Source organism: Pan troglodytes, chromosome 6 (assembly GCF_028858775.2).
Source record: "Pan troglodytes isolate AG18354 chromosome 6, NHGRI_mPanTro3-v2.0_pri, whole genome shotgun sequence".
Classification (NCBI taxonomy): Eukaryota; Metazoa; Chordata; class Mammalia; order Primates; family Hominidae; genus Pan; species Pan troglodytes.
In genome coordinates this window covers 92,265,635-92,278,438 of record NC_072404.2, presented here as the reverse complement: position 1 = coordinate 92,278,438, position 12,804 = coordinate 92,265,635, and the positions used below count along the sequence as shown (strand labels likewise).

Sequence of the window (12,804 nt, the reverse complement as noted above, 5' to 3'; positions counted from 1 at the left end):
CCCAGCTACCTCAGAGGCTGAGGTGGGAGGATCACTTGAGTCCAGGTCAAGGTGTGATGAGCCATGATCGCACCACTGCACTTCAGCCTGGACAACAGAGCAAGAGCTTGTCTCAAAAAAAAAAAAAAAAGCAACAAAAATTCTTGAGCTTTTGCACTAAACATGTATGTTTTATCTCCAAAGAGCCAAAGAGGGTAGAAGCAGAGGATAGAGGGATGGTGCTTAATAATGGGTCTATTTTGGTAACACATTACTAATGGTATTGTGCGTAAGATAGACTGCTGAATATTTCTATATTTAACTGTGATTTTATCTAAAAACAGGAAGCTACTGGTGTTGGAGTGCAGGTGGGGACCCCAGAAGGTGTATTGCTGTTTTCTTTGACATTTCATAGAGTGAAACTCTGCTTCCAGTCTATTTAAAGGGAAGGCTGTGTAAAGGGATGTTTCCTAATTTGTAGCCTTATGCCTGCCTTACAGCTTCATCATCCTCTCCCAACCTAAATTCCTAAAATCAAAGGAATATGTTAATTCCTTTACTGCACTATATTTATATATTTTAAAGACCTCTTGTTTAGAGAGAAAAAAAAATACCCTGCATATTTCACTTCCCTTCCCAATGCTTAAGAGGCATAAGTAGCTCTTTTTAGATGATTTTTACACCCTAAAAAGAATGAATGGCCAGGAGCAGAGCAGAAGAAAATAAAGTCAGAGAGGAGTATAGTATGTATAAGTATTACTCTTCTTACCAAGGCAAAGAAAAGGCTTATTCTTGTATTCAAAGTCAGTGCAGTTCCTGGATGAAGAGAGTTGAAATAAAATGGGACAAATGACCCTAAGAGCAATTTCCATTCTCAAGTTCTCTTTAATTTATTGTACAGTTAGAGGGAGGAGACCATGTCTTATTCATCATTTTAATCTCAGTATTTAGTACAGTGAACAGTATGTAAATGTCTGTTGCTCATTAAAAATGTTTCCATCTATTTTTTAACTTTTTTTAAGCTATCAAATTTTTTTGTTCTAATTCCTTTTTTTCTTAAGTTATTTTTAAGATAGTAGGAGTTTCTTGAATTTTAAAATTAAGCTTAGCTATGCACCTGATCTCCTTTAGTGATTCTGGTATTTAATTTCTCAAACTAAATAATTACTTTCTTTTTTAAGGTTTTAATCTCTTTTTAATTACATCATTGATCCTTCTTATAAACTTAGAATAACAGACAATTTTAACAACATACTAGGCTTACATAATTTTTCAGTCAGACTGGCAGTTCCTTACACTCAAACTTTTCCATAATTATTGCAGTTGTGGACAATTTTTCAAGATTTTTATAGGGTTAAGCTAGAAGGATTAATCTTCTTCACTGAGTGTGCTCATTGTTGTAATTGTAGGCACCTTGTCTTTTTCTTCCTGTGTTCTAATAAAACTGTATTATTAAAATAGCTAGTTGAATACCTTTTGAATATTAGTTTGTGATAATTTAATAGTTAAGAATTTTTCTATACAATAAAGGGGATTAATTTTAGGGTCCTAAGAATTTATAACAAGGCAAGATAATCAGGTATGGGGATTAATTTTAGGGTCCTAAGAATTTATAACAAGGCAAGATAATCAGGTACATTTCTATCCTTATTAATTTTCTCCTGTCATTACCATAACCTAGAATGTATCTTTTTGTTTACCCTTTATTCCATCCGGTTCTCTTTTCAAGGCACTATTTAATTTCTAGTTACTCTAGGAAGTCAGCCTTTTCGCATTCAGAGTAAGGCACTATGATAAACAAATAGTAGGATTCTCATCACCAATAAATATATTAATTAACAATCGATCAGGATTTTCTGCCTGAGGACATTATTTAGTATATCACGTGCATGAGTGTCTTTCAGCAAGGTCTGTTTTTCCTTCCAGGAGACATTTGCCAATGCATTGGTGACGTTTTTGATTGACATGGTATACTGATGGTATCTAGTGGGTACAAGCCAGAGATGCAACTAAACATCTAACAATATAGAATCATCTGGTCCAAAATGCCATTACTGTCAAGGATGAGAAAGATTTATTAATTACCTATATTGATGCTGGACCATAAATAGCCATGGTTGGTACATGAATCCCTGACAAATTTTATTACTACTTTCCATCCTTATGGCCAAAACTATGTTGCTGGCTGTCATAGGAAAACATTAAATGTTCTGCTCAAGCACTGCTAGAATATATCTATTTCTTCTATGTTATCTACATGGAGTGCAACATTGTAATTAAAGAAAATTAAATTGAGCTGTCACAATTTTCTCTTTGACAGAGCCACACTGATTGCTACCTAACATACTGCATTAGAAATCATTGTCAGTGATTGCACATTTACAGTTTGAAGGTTTGCCCTGGGATTTCACATGGTATTGGAGTTAATTTGACTGGTATGAAATAACCAGTGCTGCTTGTTCCATCAGTTAAAGAAGAAAATGAATAAAGGTTTTAATATATAGTTTGCTTTTGAACTTTTTTTTTCTGTATTTGCTCTTGCATTTTTCCCCTCTCTGTTGGCATAGAGCATTCTCTGGATGTGTTTCCGTCTCACAGGAATTACGGCATCACTAGCCCAAAATGAAACCAGATTATCCTTCGTATTTTTCAAAAAATTAAGTTTCTTATTTTCCCTGCACTTAGAATGCATTCTCCTGTTTAAATACCATCCATTCTTTAAGAACCAGGCTTCCTGTTATATCTTAATCCATCATTCTCTCTTATCCAGTTCCCAATACATATACATAATTATATACTCGTTTAACTCACCTTATGTCATGTTAAATGGAAAACCTCTTAAGGAGTATGTATCAAAATATCTTGTTTACTGATAATTTTTTGTGAAATTATGCTGTTTGAAAAAGAATCCACATCTCCACCATCTAAATAAACGGCCTGCATACAGATATTTCCTGCTTAGTTGAGAGAACAAACCTAAAAATCCAAGATTTTATTATGATGAACATTTATTTCTGACAGTAGGTATGGCTTTCTATACTTATAAAATGAAATATATGTTGCTATGTCTCTCTAGCAGTACAATGGTTTTAGAATGGTTTAGAAGTATATCTTTGATATTGACACTGAGAACTATTTAGCAAAATATGAGGTAGTTCTTTTTTTTCTTTCCAACTTCTATTTTAGGTTCAGAGGGTACATGTGCAGGTTTGTTACATAGGTAAATTGCATGTCACAGGGTTTGGACTACAGATTATTTCTTCACCCAGGTAACGAGCATAGTACCTGATAGCTAGTTTTTCAATCACCACTCTTCTCCCACTCTCCACCCTCAGACCCCAGTGTCTATTGTTCCCTTCTTTGTATCCATGTGTACTCAATGTTTAGATCCCACTTATAGGTGACAACATGTGGTATTTGGTTTTCTGTTCCTGTATTAATTCACCTAGGATAATGGCCTTCAGCTCCATTCATGTTGTCACAAAGGACATGATTTCATTCATTTTTATGGCTGCATAGTATTTCATGGTATATATGTACCACATTTTCTTTATCTAGTCTACCATTGATGGACATCTGGCTTGGTTCTATGTCTTTGCTGTCGTGAATAGTGCTGTGATGAATATACACATGCATGAGTCTTTATGATAGATCGATATATATTCCTTTGAGTATATACCCAGCAATTCCTTTGCTGGGTCAAATGGTAGGGTTTTTTTTAAGTTCTTTGAGAAATCTCCAAACTGCTTTCCACAGTGGCTGAACTAATTTACACTTCCACCAGGAGTGTTTAAGCGTTCCTTTTTCTCCACAACCTAGTCAACATCTGTTTTGTTTTGTTTTGTTTACTTTTTAATAATAGCCATTCTGACTGGTGTAGGATGGTATCTCATTGTGGTTTTGATTTGCATTCCCCTAATGATTACTGATGTTGAGCATTTTTTCATATGCTTGTTAGCTATGTGTATGTCTTTTGAGAAATGTCTACTTATGCCCTTTGACCATTTTTTAATAAGATTGTTTGTGGGTTTTTTTTTTGTTAAGTGCCTTATAGGTTCTGGATAATAGACCTTTGTCAGATGTATAATGTGCAGATATTTTCTCCAGTTTTATAGATTTTCTGTCACTCTGTTGATAGTTTTTTTGCTGTGCAGAAGCTCTTTAGTTAGGTCCCACTTGTCCACTTTTGTTCTTAACTGCAATTGCTTTCAGAGTCTTCATCATGAAATCTTTGCCAAGTCTTATGTTCAGAATTGCATTTCCTACGTTTTCTTCTAGGGTTTTTATAGTTTTAGGTTTTATATTTAAGTTTTCACTCCATCTTGAATTGATTTCTGTATATGGTATAAGGAAAGGGTCCAGTTTCAATCTTTGGCATGTGGCTAACCAGTTTTCCTAGCACCATTTGTTGAATAAGGAGTCACTTCTCCTTTGCCAGTTATTGTCAACTTTGTTGAAGATCAGATGGCTGTAGGTGTGCAACTTTATTTCTGGGTTCTATATTCTGTTCCATTGTTGTATGTGTCTGTTTTTGTACCCATTTCATGCTGTTTTGTTTACTATAACCTTGTAGTATAAAGTTGGATAGTATAATGCCTCTAGCTTTGTTTTTGTTTGTTTGTTTGTTTGTTTTTGCTTAGGATTGCTTTAGCTGTTTGAGCTATTTTTTGGTTCCATATGAATTTTAGAATAGTTTTTTTATAATTCTGTGAAAAATGTTGTTGGTAGTTTGATAGAAATACCATTGAATCTATACATTGCTTTGGGCAGTATGGTGAGGTAGTTTCTTCAAACAACAATTTCCCAAAAATATTCATAATTTATTAGTTATTTGTGGGCAAAGTGTAGATTTCTTCCATCTAGTGTCTCTTGTATCTATGTCTTTAGCATCTAGAGCAATGCATTTTAGAATTATACTTAACAACTCTTTGAATACATCAATAAATTGAATGTTTTCATATTTATTATGTATAATACTGGATGAATAATTTTGGTCTAACATCTAGGACTTTAAACAATAGCCCCTGTGTATTTTTAGTTTTTCAATATTTGAAGAAACTACAGATCTTTCTTTTCTCATCCTCATGTTGAGCTCAGAGAATTCTGACAATGAATTAATGCACATACATATATTTAAGTCACTTAGGATAGTGTGGCTATGTACTTTACTTATTATTTTCATTAATATTCCTGACACTCCAAAACAAGCAAAATTTCCTTTGCCATATAGAAATGGTATAAATTGCATTATATAAATTAACTTTCCTAAGGAAAATGTTCTTTAAAATTACTTTGGACAGCAAACCTTATCCTGAAGGTTATTTGTTTGTTAGCTTGATTACCTCATTGATGTTGCAATTTGCAGTTAGTGATATTTTTCCAGTCTTTCTTAGACCTTTATTCTATTATTAGGGCTTTTTATTCCCTTCTCTTTGTCTATTTTCACAGGTATTTTAAAATATTTTAAATTTATATATCCAGTATATTTAGTACAATTTTTTTTTTCTACATTAAAGGCACCAGGTCTATCTGAAAACAACTTTTAAGAGCTGGTCAACACAGAAACCCGTAGTAAACAACAAGTTTTTTTCTAGACTGTCTTGCCATCTTTAGTCATGGCTTCCAGCTACATCATCTTTAATCATAATAAACTTTCTTTATGCAATTTTGATCTTTTTAAAATAAATTATATTGTATTGCTTTTATCTCTGTATTTGGAGTTCTGAACTCTTATTTTATGTTATATTGATTTAATTAGAATTAAATACCTAGTTGAGAGGTTTTTAAAATTAGAATTAAATACTTAGTTGAGAAGTTTTTATTGTCTTTGTCAGAGTCAGTTCTTTTTGAATTATAAGTTGGTAAGACATTACTTCAAATTCTTTATTGTATTTCTGTCTGTCCTCTTAAGTGATACTAACCAGTCCTAAAACATAGTACACACCCCTCACACACATGCTGAAATTTAAATCTGTGGGGTTCTAATGGTTCTATAGTTCAGATCCTCTTTGTATAAGTGTGCCTAGCAAAGTGCTTTGAAGAGAGGAGACATTTAATAAATATCTGTCTAAGTGAATTGAATAGTTATGTATTTTAGGGAAAATCTAAAAGAAAATTTATGCTGTGGAGGAAAATTCATGGATGATCATATTTACAATTTAACCAAAAGATGGCAGAAAATGCTAATAAAGGACTGAAGTTTTTCTTTAGGGCTCTTGTATTCTTCCCACATCCTCCTTCATTGTTTAAAATCTGTTGCTTTCTCTCAACTAGCCATTAATGCTGTTTGACCCTCTAATGGTTTCTCAATGGGCATCCAATCTTCTTTAGGTTTGGAACAGAGATTTATTTCAATCTGTCAATGCAGTTAAAGGCTTGGTTTCTTTGAGCTGAACTATGTTTTAAAACCATTTAAAATAGAGACCAAAATTTTAAAATATGGATTTTCTTGAATGAAACAGATCTCACCACACTGGGTCTCTATTTCTTCATGGCAGCAATATTCTGGAGCCAGCCTTGACAGATGGAACTTAAATTCTCAGGTCAACTCATTGACTCCATTACCTTCTGGATCCTGTAGGCTTTTGGCTTATAGCCTCTTCAATAGTCAAGTACTCCTCCATTTTCATTCCCACTAGAACTTTCCTGACATGATCTATATTTTTTTATCTTTTTTAAAAATTATACTTTAAGTTCTGGGATACATGTGCAGAATGTGCAGGTTTATTACTTAGGTATACACGTGCCATGGTGGTTTGCGGCACCCATCAATACATAAGAGCATATAACAAGTATAGTGATTGCTCAGTATTTGCTCTCTTTTTTCTCACGTAAACACAAGAAGTGCAAGCCTACCTTACACATATGTACAATATATAACTATTTGTAATGTGCATTTTGAAAAGAAGTGACTTCCAAGTTCAAATATAGCTTCTAAGCTGGGCTTCTTAGAGACTTGAATTTTCAACCATTATTAAGTTCTTTGGACTATGAAAATGTTATCAGTGGTTATATTTAAAATTTCCGGTAGTGACCAAACATTAGAATAAAATATTGGTCATATTTTTCATTTCATATTCTCCTCTTTTTATTACATCTTTGTTAGGCATCACGGTCTTGAGTAACACAATTAAACACCCTTTTGTCAAACCATTTCATAATCATAATCATGTAGAATAGGTAAACATTTTAAATTTTCAAATGCTTATGCATATGCCAGATCTACCACATACATATTAAGAAAAAACAAATAGTATGTAGTTTTCAGCCTCCTGTTGAACAACGTTATAATCAGAGGACTGAAGATGTTTTTGTGGGACAACTTTTTTAAAAACATGACATATCTATGTTAATATTTTTAGTATCAAGAAAATTATTGTAGGATCTTAATTTTTATTTTACTACCATTTAATTATGGCCTATTGATATTCAACATGTTACATGTGTACTTTTTTACAAGTGAAAGAATATGTAAAGATCTAGAATGTGGGTTAATCAAGAAACCATAGTTTTCTATAGAAATATAGAGATTTTTAAAGGAATTGATATTTAATGGGTGCCTGTAATGTGTAGTAAGTATTTTACATATTTGTCTCACTTGATTTTTATAACAATTCTGTGATTAATTGTGAGTGTTTTATAAAATGAAAAGAATTGAGAATGAGTAGGAAGAAATAAATGACATGTCAAACAGCTGCCTTGGGGACTTCAATACCCCATATACATTGGGATTGCTCTATAAGGAAAAACAAACTACTGCTCCAAAGTCACTTTACCTTATTTCAAAGATTCATAACATTTATTCATTTCCATCCAAATATTTTAAGTCTTAGAAACATATAAACTTCAATAAACCTTTAGGATTTTGTTTCATATTATGATGTCTATTAAGGGAACAACTAGTAGGGTTACATGAAGGGAGCAGAAATATGATAACAGAAAACAAATAAAAATTATTAAGGAAATTAATTTGGAAATAATAAAAAGGCAATGAAAGTACAGAGTCTTGGAAAAATGTGATCTAATTAATAAGGCACAATTTTCAGGTACAATATTTATAGACTCTTATTTTTTCTATTTTCTACTCTCAATATTTGGTGACTGGGGAAAATTGGAGAATTAATGTATTTGGATTATAATAGAAAGAAAAGAAAAGGAAGCATCTTGTAAAGATTATGCAACTGGAAAGCAGAAGACCTGAGATCTAGTTGTAAATGTGCCACTGAATACTTAGGTAAATTGAAGTACATCAGTTTATTTTAACTGTAAGTGCTCAAAGTAATCTCTCATGTCTTTTGATATTCTAAAATTGTATGATTCTCAAGACCTTCAATTCTTAGAAAGCAAGTTTATGACAAATTAACCAAATGAAATGAAAAATATCTGAAAACTCACCAACTTTATACTTTTATCTGATTTTTTAAAAGGTTCCAATGGATTTTTATTGGTCAGTTCTTTTTGCTTCATATGGAAGTTACTAGAGCATTAAAAAGAAACTATACTGCAGGATAATAAAGTCAAAGAAAACCAAATAGTCATGAAAATATTGAAATATTAAATAGAAAATTAGTCCAGATTATTCCTTTTTTAGAAAAAAAAGACATTAGATAATTTGAAGATGTAATTTTAAAAATGGGAATGACAGCCACTCCAGGGGTCAAAAGTAGGAATGAGAAGATAGGTGCATTAACTTGGTGAATGAACATCTCCAACAAATGTAATTTAAATTTTAGATGGTTAATAAAACACTCTGGAAATAGATTCAGTAAATAATCTTATGTATATTAATTTAGATTGAAAATAAGTTTTTATAACTGCTAATGTAGGAGTTATAATTAGCCAATTTATTTAAAAAATTATTTTTCAGTTAATTGTATTTGTGACCAATACTTGAAATTATATGCATATATTTTATTTTATCATGCTGCGATAGCAAAATCATACATGAAATCATTTTTATTAAATATAATTCATGGAAGTAGATTTGGTTTTTATTTTTCTTTATACTAAAGTACTATATTTTGTTTACTTGATTATAGACTAAAGGTTCTCAAACCATGACATCCTCTGGAGCCCAGAAAAAAGTTAAAAGAACTCTGCCAAATCCACCTCCTGAGGAGATTTCCACAGGAACTCAATCCACATTCAGCACAATGGGCACAGTTTCCAGGAGAAGGATCTGCAGAACCAACACAATGGCACGAGCCAAGATTCTCCAGGACATAGACAGAGAGCTTGATCTTGTGGAAAGGGAGTCTGCAAAACTTCGAAAGAAACAAGCAGAGCTTGATGAAGAAGAAAAGGAGATTGATGCTAAGCTACGATACCTGGAAATGGGAATTAACAGGAGGAAAGAGGCCCTATTAAAGGAGAGAGAAAAGAGAGAACGAGCCTACCTCCAGGGAGTAGCTGAGGATCGTGATTACATGTCTGACAGTGAAGTGAGTAGCACAAGACCAACCCGAATAGAAAGTCAGCATGGCATTGAGCGACCAAGAACTGCTCCCCAAACTGAATTCAGCCAGTTTATACCACCACAAACCCAAACAGAATCTCAACTAGTTCCTCCGACAAGTCCTTACACACAATACCAGTACTCTTCCCCTGCTCTTCCTACCCAAGCACCCACCTCATACACTCAACAGTCTCATTTTGAGCAACAAACTTTGTACCATCAGCAAGTTTCACCTTATCAGACTCAGCCAACATTCCAAGCTGTGGCAACAATGTCCTTCACACCTCAAGTTCAACCTACACCAACCCCACAGCCTTCTTATCAGTTACCTTCACAGATGATGGTGATACAACAGAAGCCACGGCAAACTACATTATATTTGGAGCCCAAGATAACCTCAAACTATGAAGTGATTCGCAACCAACCCCTTATGATAGCACCTGTTTCTACGGATAACACATATGCTGTTTCCCATCTTGGTAGTAAGTACAATAGTTTAGACTTGAGAATAGGTTTGGAGGAAAGAAGTAGCATGGCAAGCAGTCCAATATCAAGCATATCTGCAGATTCTTTCTATGCAGATATTGATCACCATACTCCACGAAATTATGTCCTAATCGACGACATTGGAGAGATCACCAAAGGAACAGCGGCATTAAGCACCGCATTTAGCCTTCATGAAAAGGATCTGTCAAAAACAGACCGTCTCCTTCGAACCACTGAGACACGCCGGTCTCAAGAAGTGACAGATTTCCTAGCACCTTTACAGTCTTCCTCTAGATTGCATAGTTACGTGAAGGCGGAGGAAGACCCAATGGAGGATCCTTATGAGTTAAAGCTTCTGAAACATCAGATTAAACAGGAATTTCGTAGAGGGACAGAGAGCTTAGATCACCTTGCTGGTCTTTCTCATTATTACCATGCCGATACTAGCTATAGACATTTTCCAAAATCTGAGAAGTATAGCATCAGTAGACTCACACTTGAAAAACAAGCAGCAAAACAACTGCCAGCAGCCATACTTTATCAAAAGCAGTCAAAGCATAAGAAATCACTAATTGACCCTAAAATGTCAAAATTTTCACCTATTCAAGAAAGTAGAGACCTTGAACCTGATTATTCAAGCTATATGACTTCTAGCACTTCATCTATTGGTGGCATTTCCTCCAGGGCAAGGCTCCTTCAAGATGACATCACTTTTGGCCTCAGAAAAAATATTACAGACCAACAAAAATTTATGGGATCTTCTCTTGGCACAGGACTGGGCACATTAGGAAATACCATACGCTCAGCTCTGCAGGATGAAGCAGATAAGCCATACAGTAGTGGCAGCAGGTCCAGACCTTCCTCCAGACCTTCCTCTGTCTATGGGCTTGATTTATCAATTAAAAGGGATTCTTCTAGCTCTTCCCTAAGACTGAAAGCTCAAGAGGCTGAAGCTCTAGATGTTTCCTTTAGTCATGCATCATCCTCTGCCAGAACTAAGCCGACCAGTTTGCCCATTAGTCAAAGTAGAGGAAGAATACCAATTGTGGCCCAGAATTCTGAAGAAGAAAGCCCACTCAGTCCTGTTGGCCAGCCAATGGGAATGGCCAGGGCTGCAGCTGGACCCCTGCCACCAATATCTGCAGACACCAGGGATCAGTTTGGATCAAGCCACTCATTGCCTGAAGTTCAGCAACACATGAGGGAAGAATCACGGACTCGAGGCTATGACCGTGACATAGCATTCATCATGGATGACTTCCAACATGCCATGTCAGACAGTGAAGGTAAATTGGGCCTCAAACTACCCTGTTACTCTCAAAACTCAAACTCTTATTTTTCTGCATGTTTAATTTCCCTTCTCCAGAGATGTATCCTACTTTTCTTGGTGTGTCTTTTGCATGTTTACTTCAATTTTATTTCTTGTAAATGGAAATTTTATCATGTGTATAGATTCTGTAGCATGCTTTTCTTTATTTAGTTTTACTTTATTCCTTTATTGTTCTGTTTCTTGATTGTTTGCTTGATTTGTTTGGTGTCTGCTTTTCTAAAACCATTATCAAATAATTCTGTCAATAAAATATGGTCATCCTATAAATCCATAGTTGAAAAGTTTTTCATTGTAAGTTTCTTTCATTTTTAAAAATACATTTTAAAAGTTATTGGTCAGTTTCAGTTTCTGAAATTATTAAAGTTTAGAGCCATGAAATACTATTCTGATAGACTTTGTAATAGAAAATCATTTATGGCATCTTTATGAGATCAGTGTTCATTAGTTCAGAAGATTTTCTATTTTTGAGAACTTTTGGATAAGTTCTTGATGTTAGTATAATGTAGAATTTTGTTATTTTCCTTAAATAAAAGATTTCTGTTTTATCTTTCTCTCTCATGATGAATACTATTATTTACAAATTTGTAATTTTGCATTATATGCTAGAAAGTTTAGTACTAAATAAGACATGAAAATAAAGAATTGTATTAGTATGTATGAAGTATTCTTTAAAATTGAAACCTTGTAAACTTCTTTTCTGATTTTAGTTATTTAGAGTCCAAACCTTCCTGATTTGCCCATTTAGCCTTTTCCTTTGGTTTCTTGATTTTGTTTTTTGTATCATCCCATGTATTTGCCCTAAATTGACTTGCTAGTTTGCCATGTTGAACAAGTAAATACTTAACTAAAAACTGATTTAAAGTAGCTTTGTGTTTAAAGATATACAACCATAAACATTTTTGAAAATTATCTAGTCCAAGTCTAATATTGAAGATGAGGGAGGAATGATACAAAGGTGTGAAGAGCCTAGCCCATACCAAGAGGATTCATGACTCTTGACTCTTGGTCCTTTTTTTTTCACCTCCTTTGGTTTACATTTGAATGTAGATGTAGATGGAGTTCTGGAAATAAAATATTTTTGATCAAATAAAAGCATTATTATTTCCTTCCTTTAGAGACTCCAAAGAACTAAGCTAACATGAACATCTCCCTTTTCAAACATAACATCTTTCTTGAGGACTCACAGGAAAATACACATTTTTGTGAAAAGGATTTTTTTCCTACATCTTTGTCTAGATGAATAAGATTTTAGGAATTCAAATCTGGATTTTAATAGATTTTTTTATTGAACTAAAATAATCACTGTATCTGAAGGAGGACAAACTGCTTTTGTTTGTGAAATTCCAATAGATTAGTCATTTTCTGATTTGTTTTCGTCTCTACAGGCTATTGGATTGACCATTTTTATTGACAATTAGTTAATTGAATAAAATACTCAATCTGTGGGTTTTTTATTTAGATGATTATTTGAATAAATGTACATTGCAAGAATTGTGATATCATGTGGGAACAGTCTTTAGTATTTCCTTACTTTTTACAATCCACATTTTATAAA

The 12,804-nt window shown here is 33.6% G+C and overlaps 1 protein-coding gene across 1 annotated transcript in view; it reads left to right on the top strand.

Annotated features, from left to right (window-relative positions):
- The window catches only part of PCLO (piccolo presynaptic cytomatrix protein), a 412,549-nt gene that overhangs the window by 239,286 nt on the left and 160,459 nt on the right, over positions 1 to 12,804 (top strand). Inside the window, exon 7 of the mRNA XM_001160384.8 lies at positions 9,018 to 11,205. Coding sequence (XP_001160384.5) covers positions 9,018 to 11,205 — 2,188 coding nt within the window. The remainder of the gene's footprint in view (positions 1 to 9,017; positions 11,206 to 12,804) is intronic.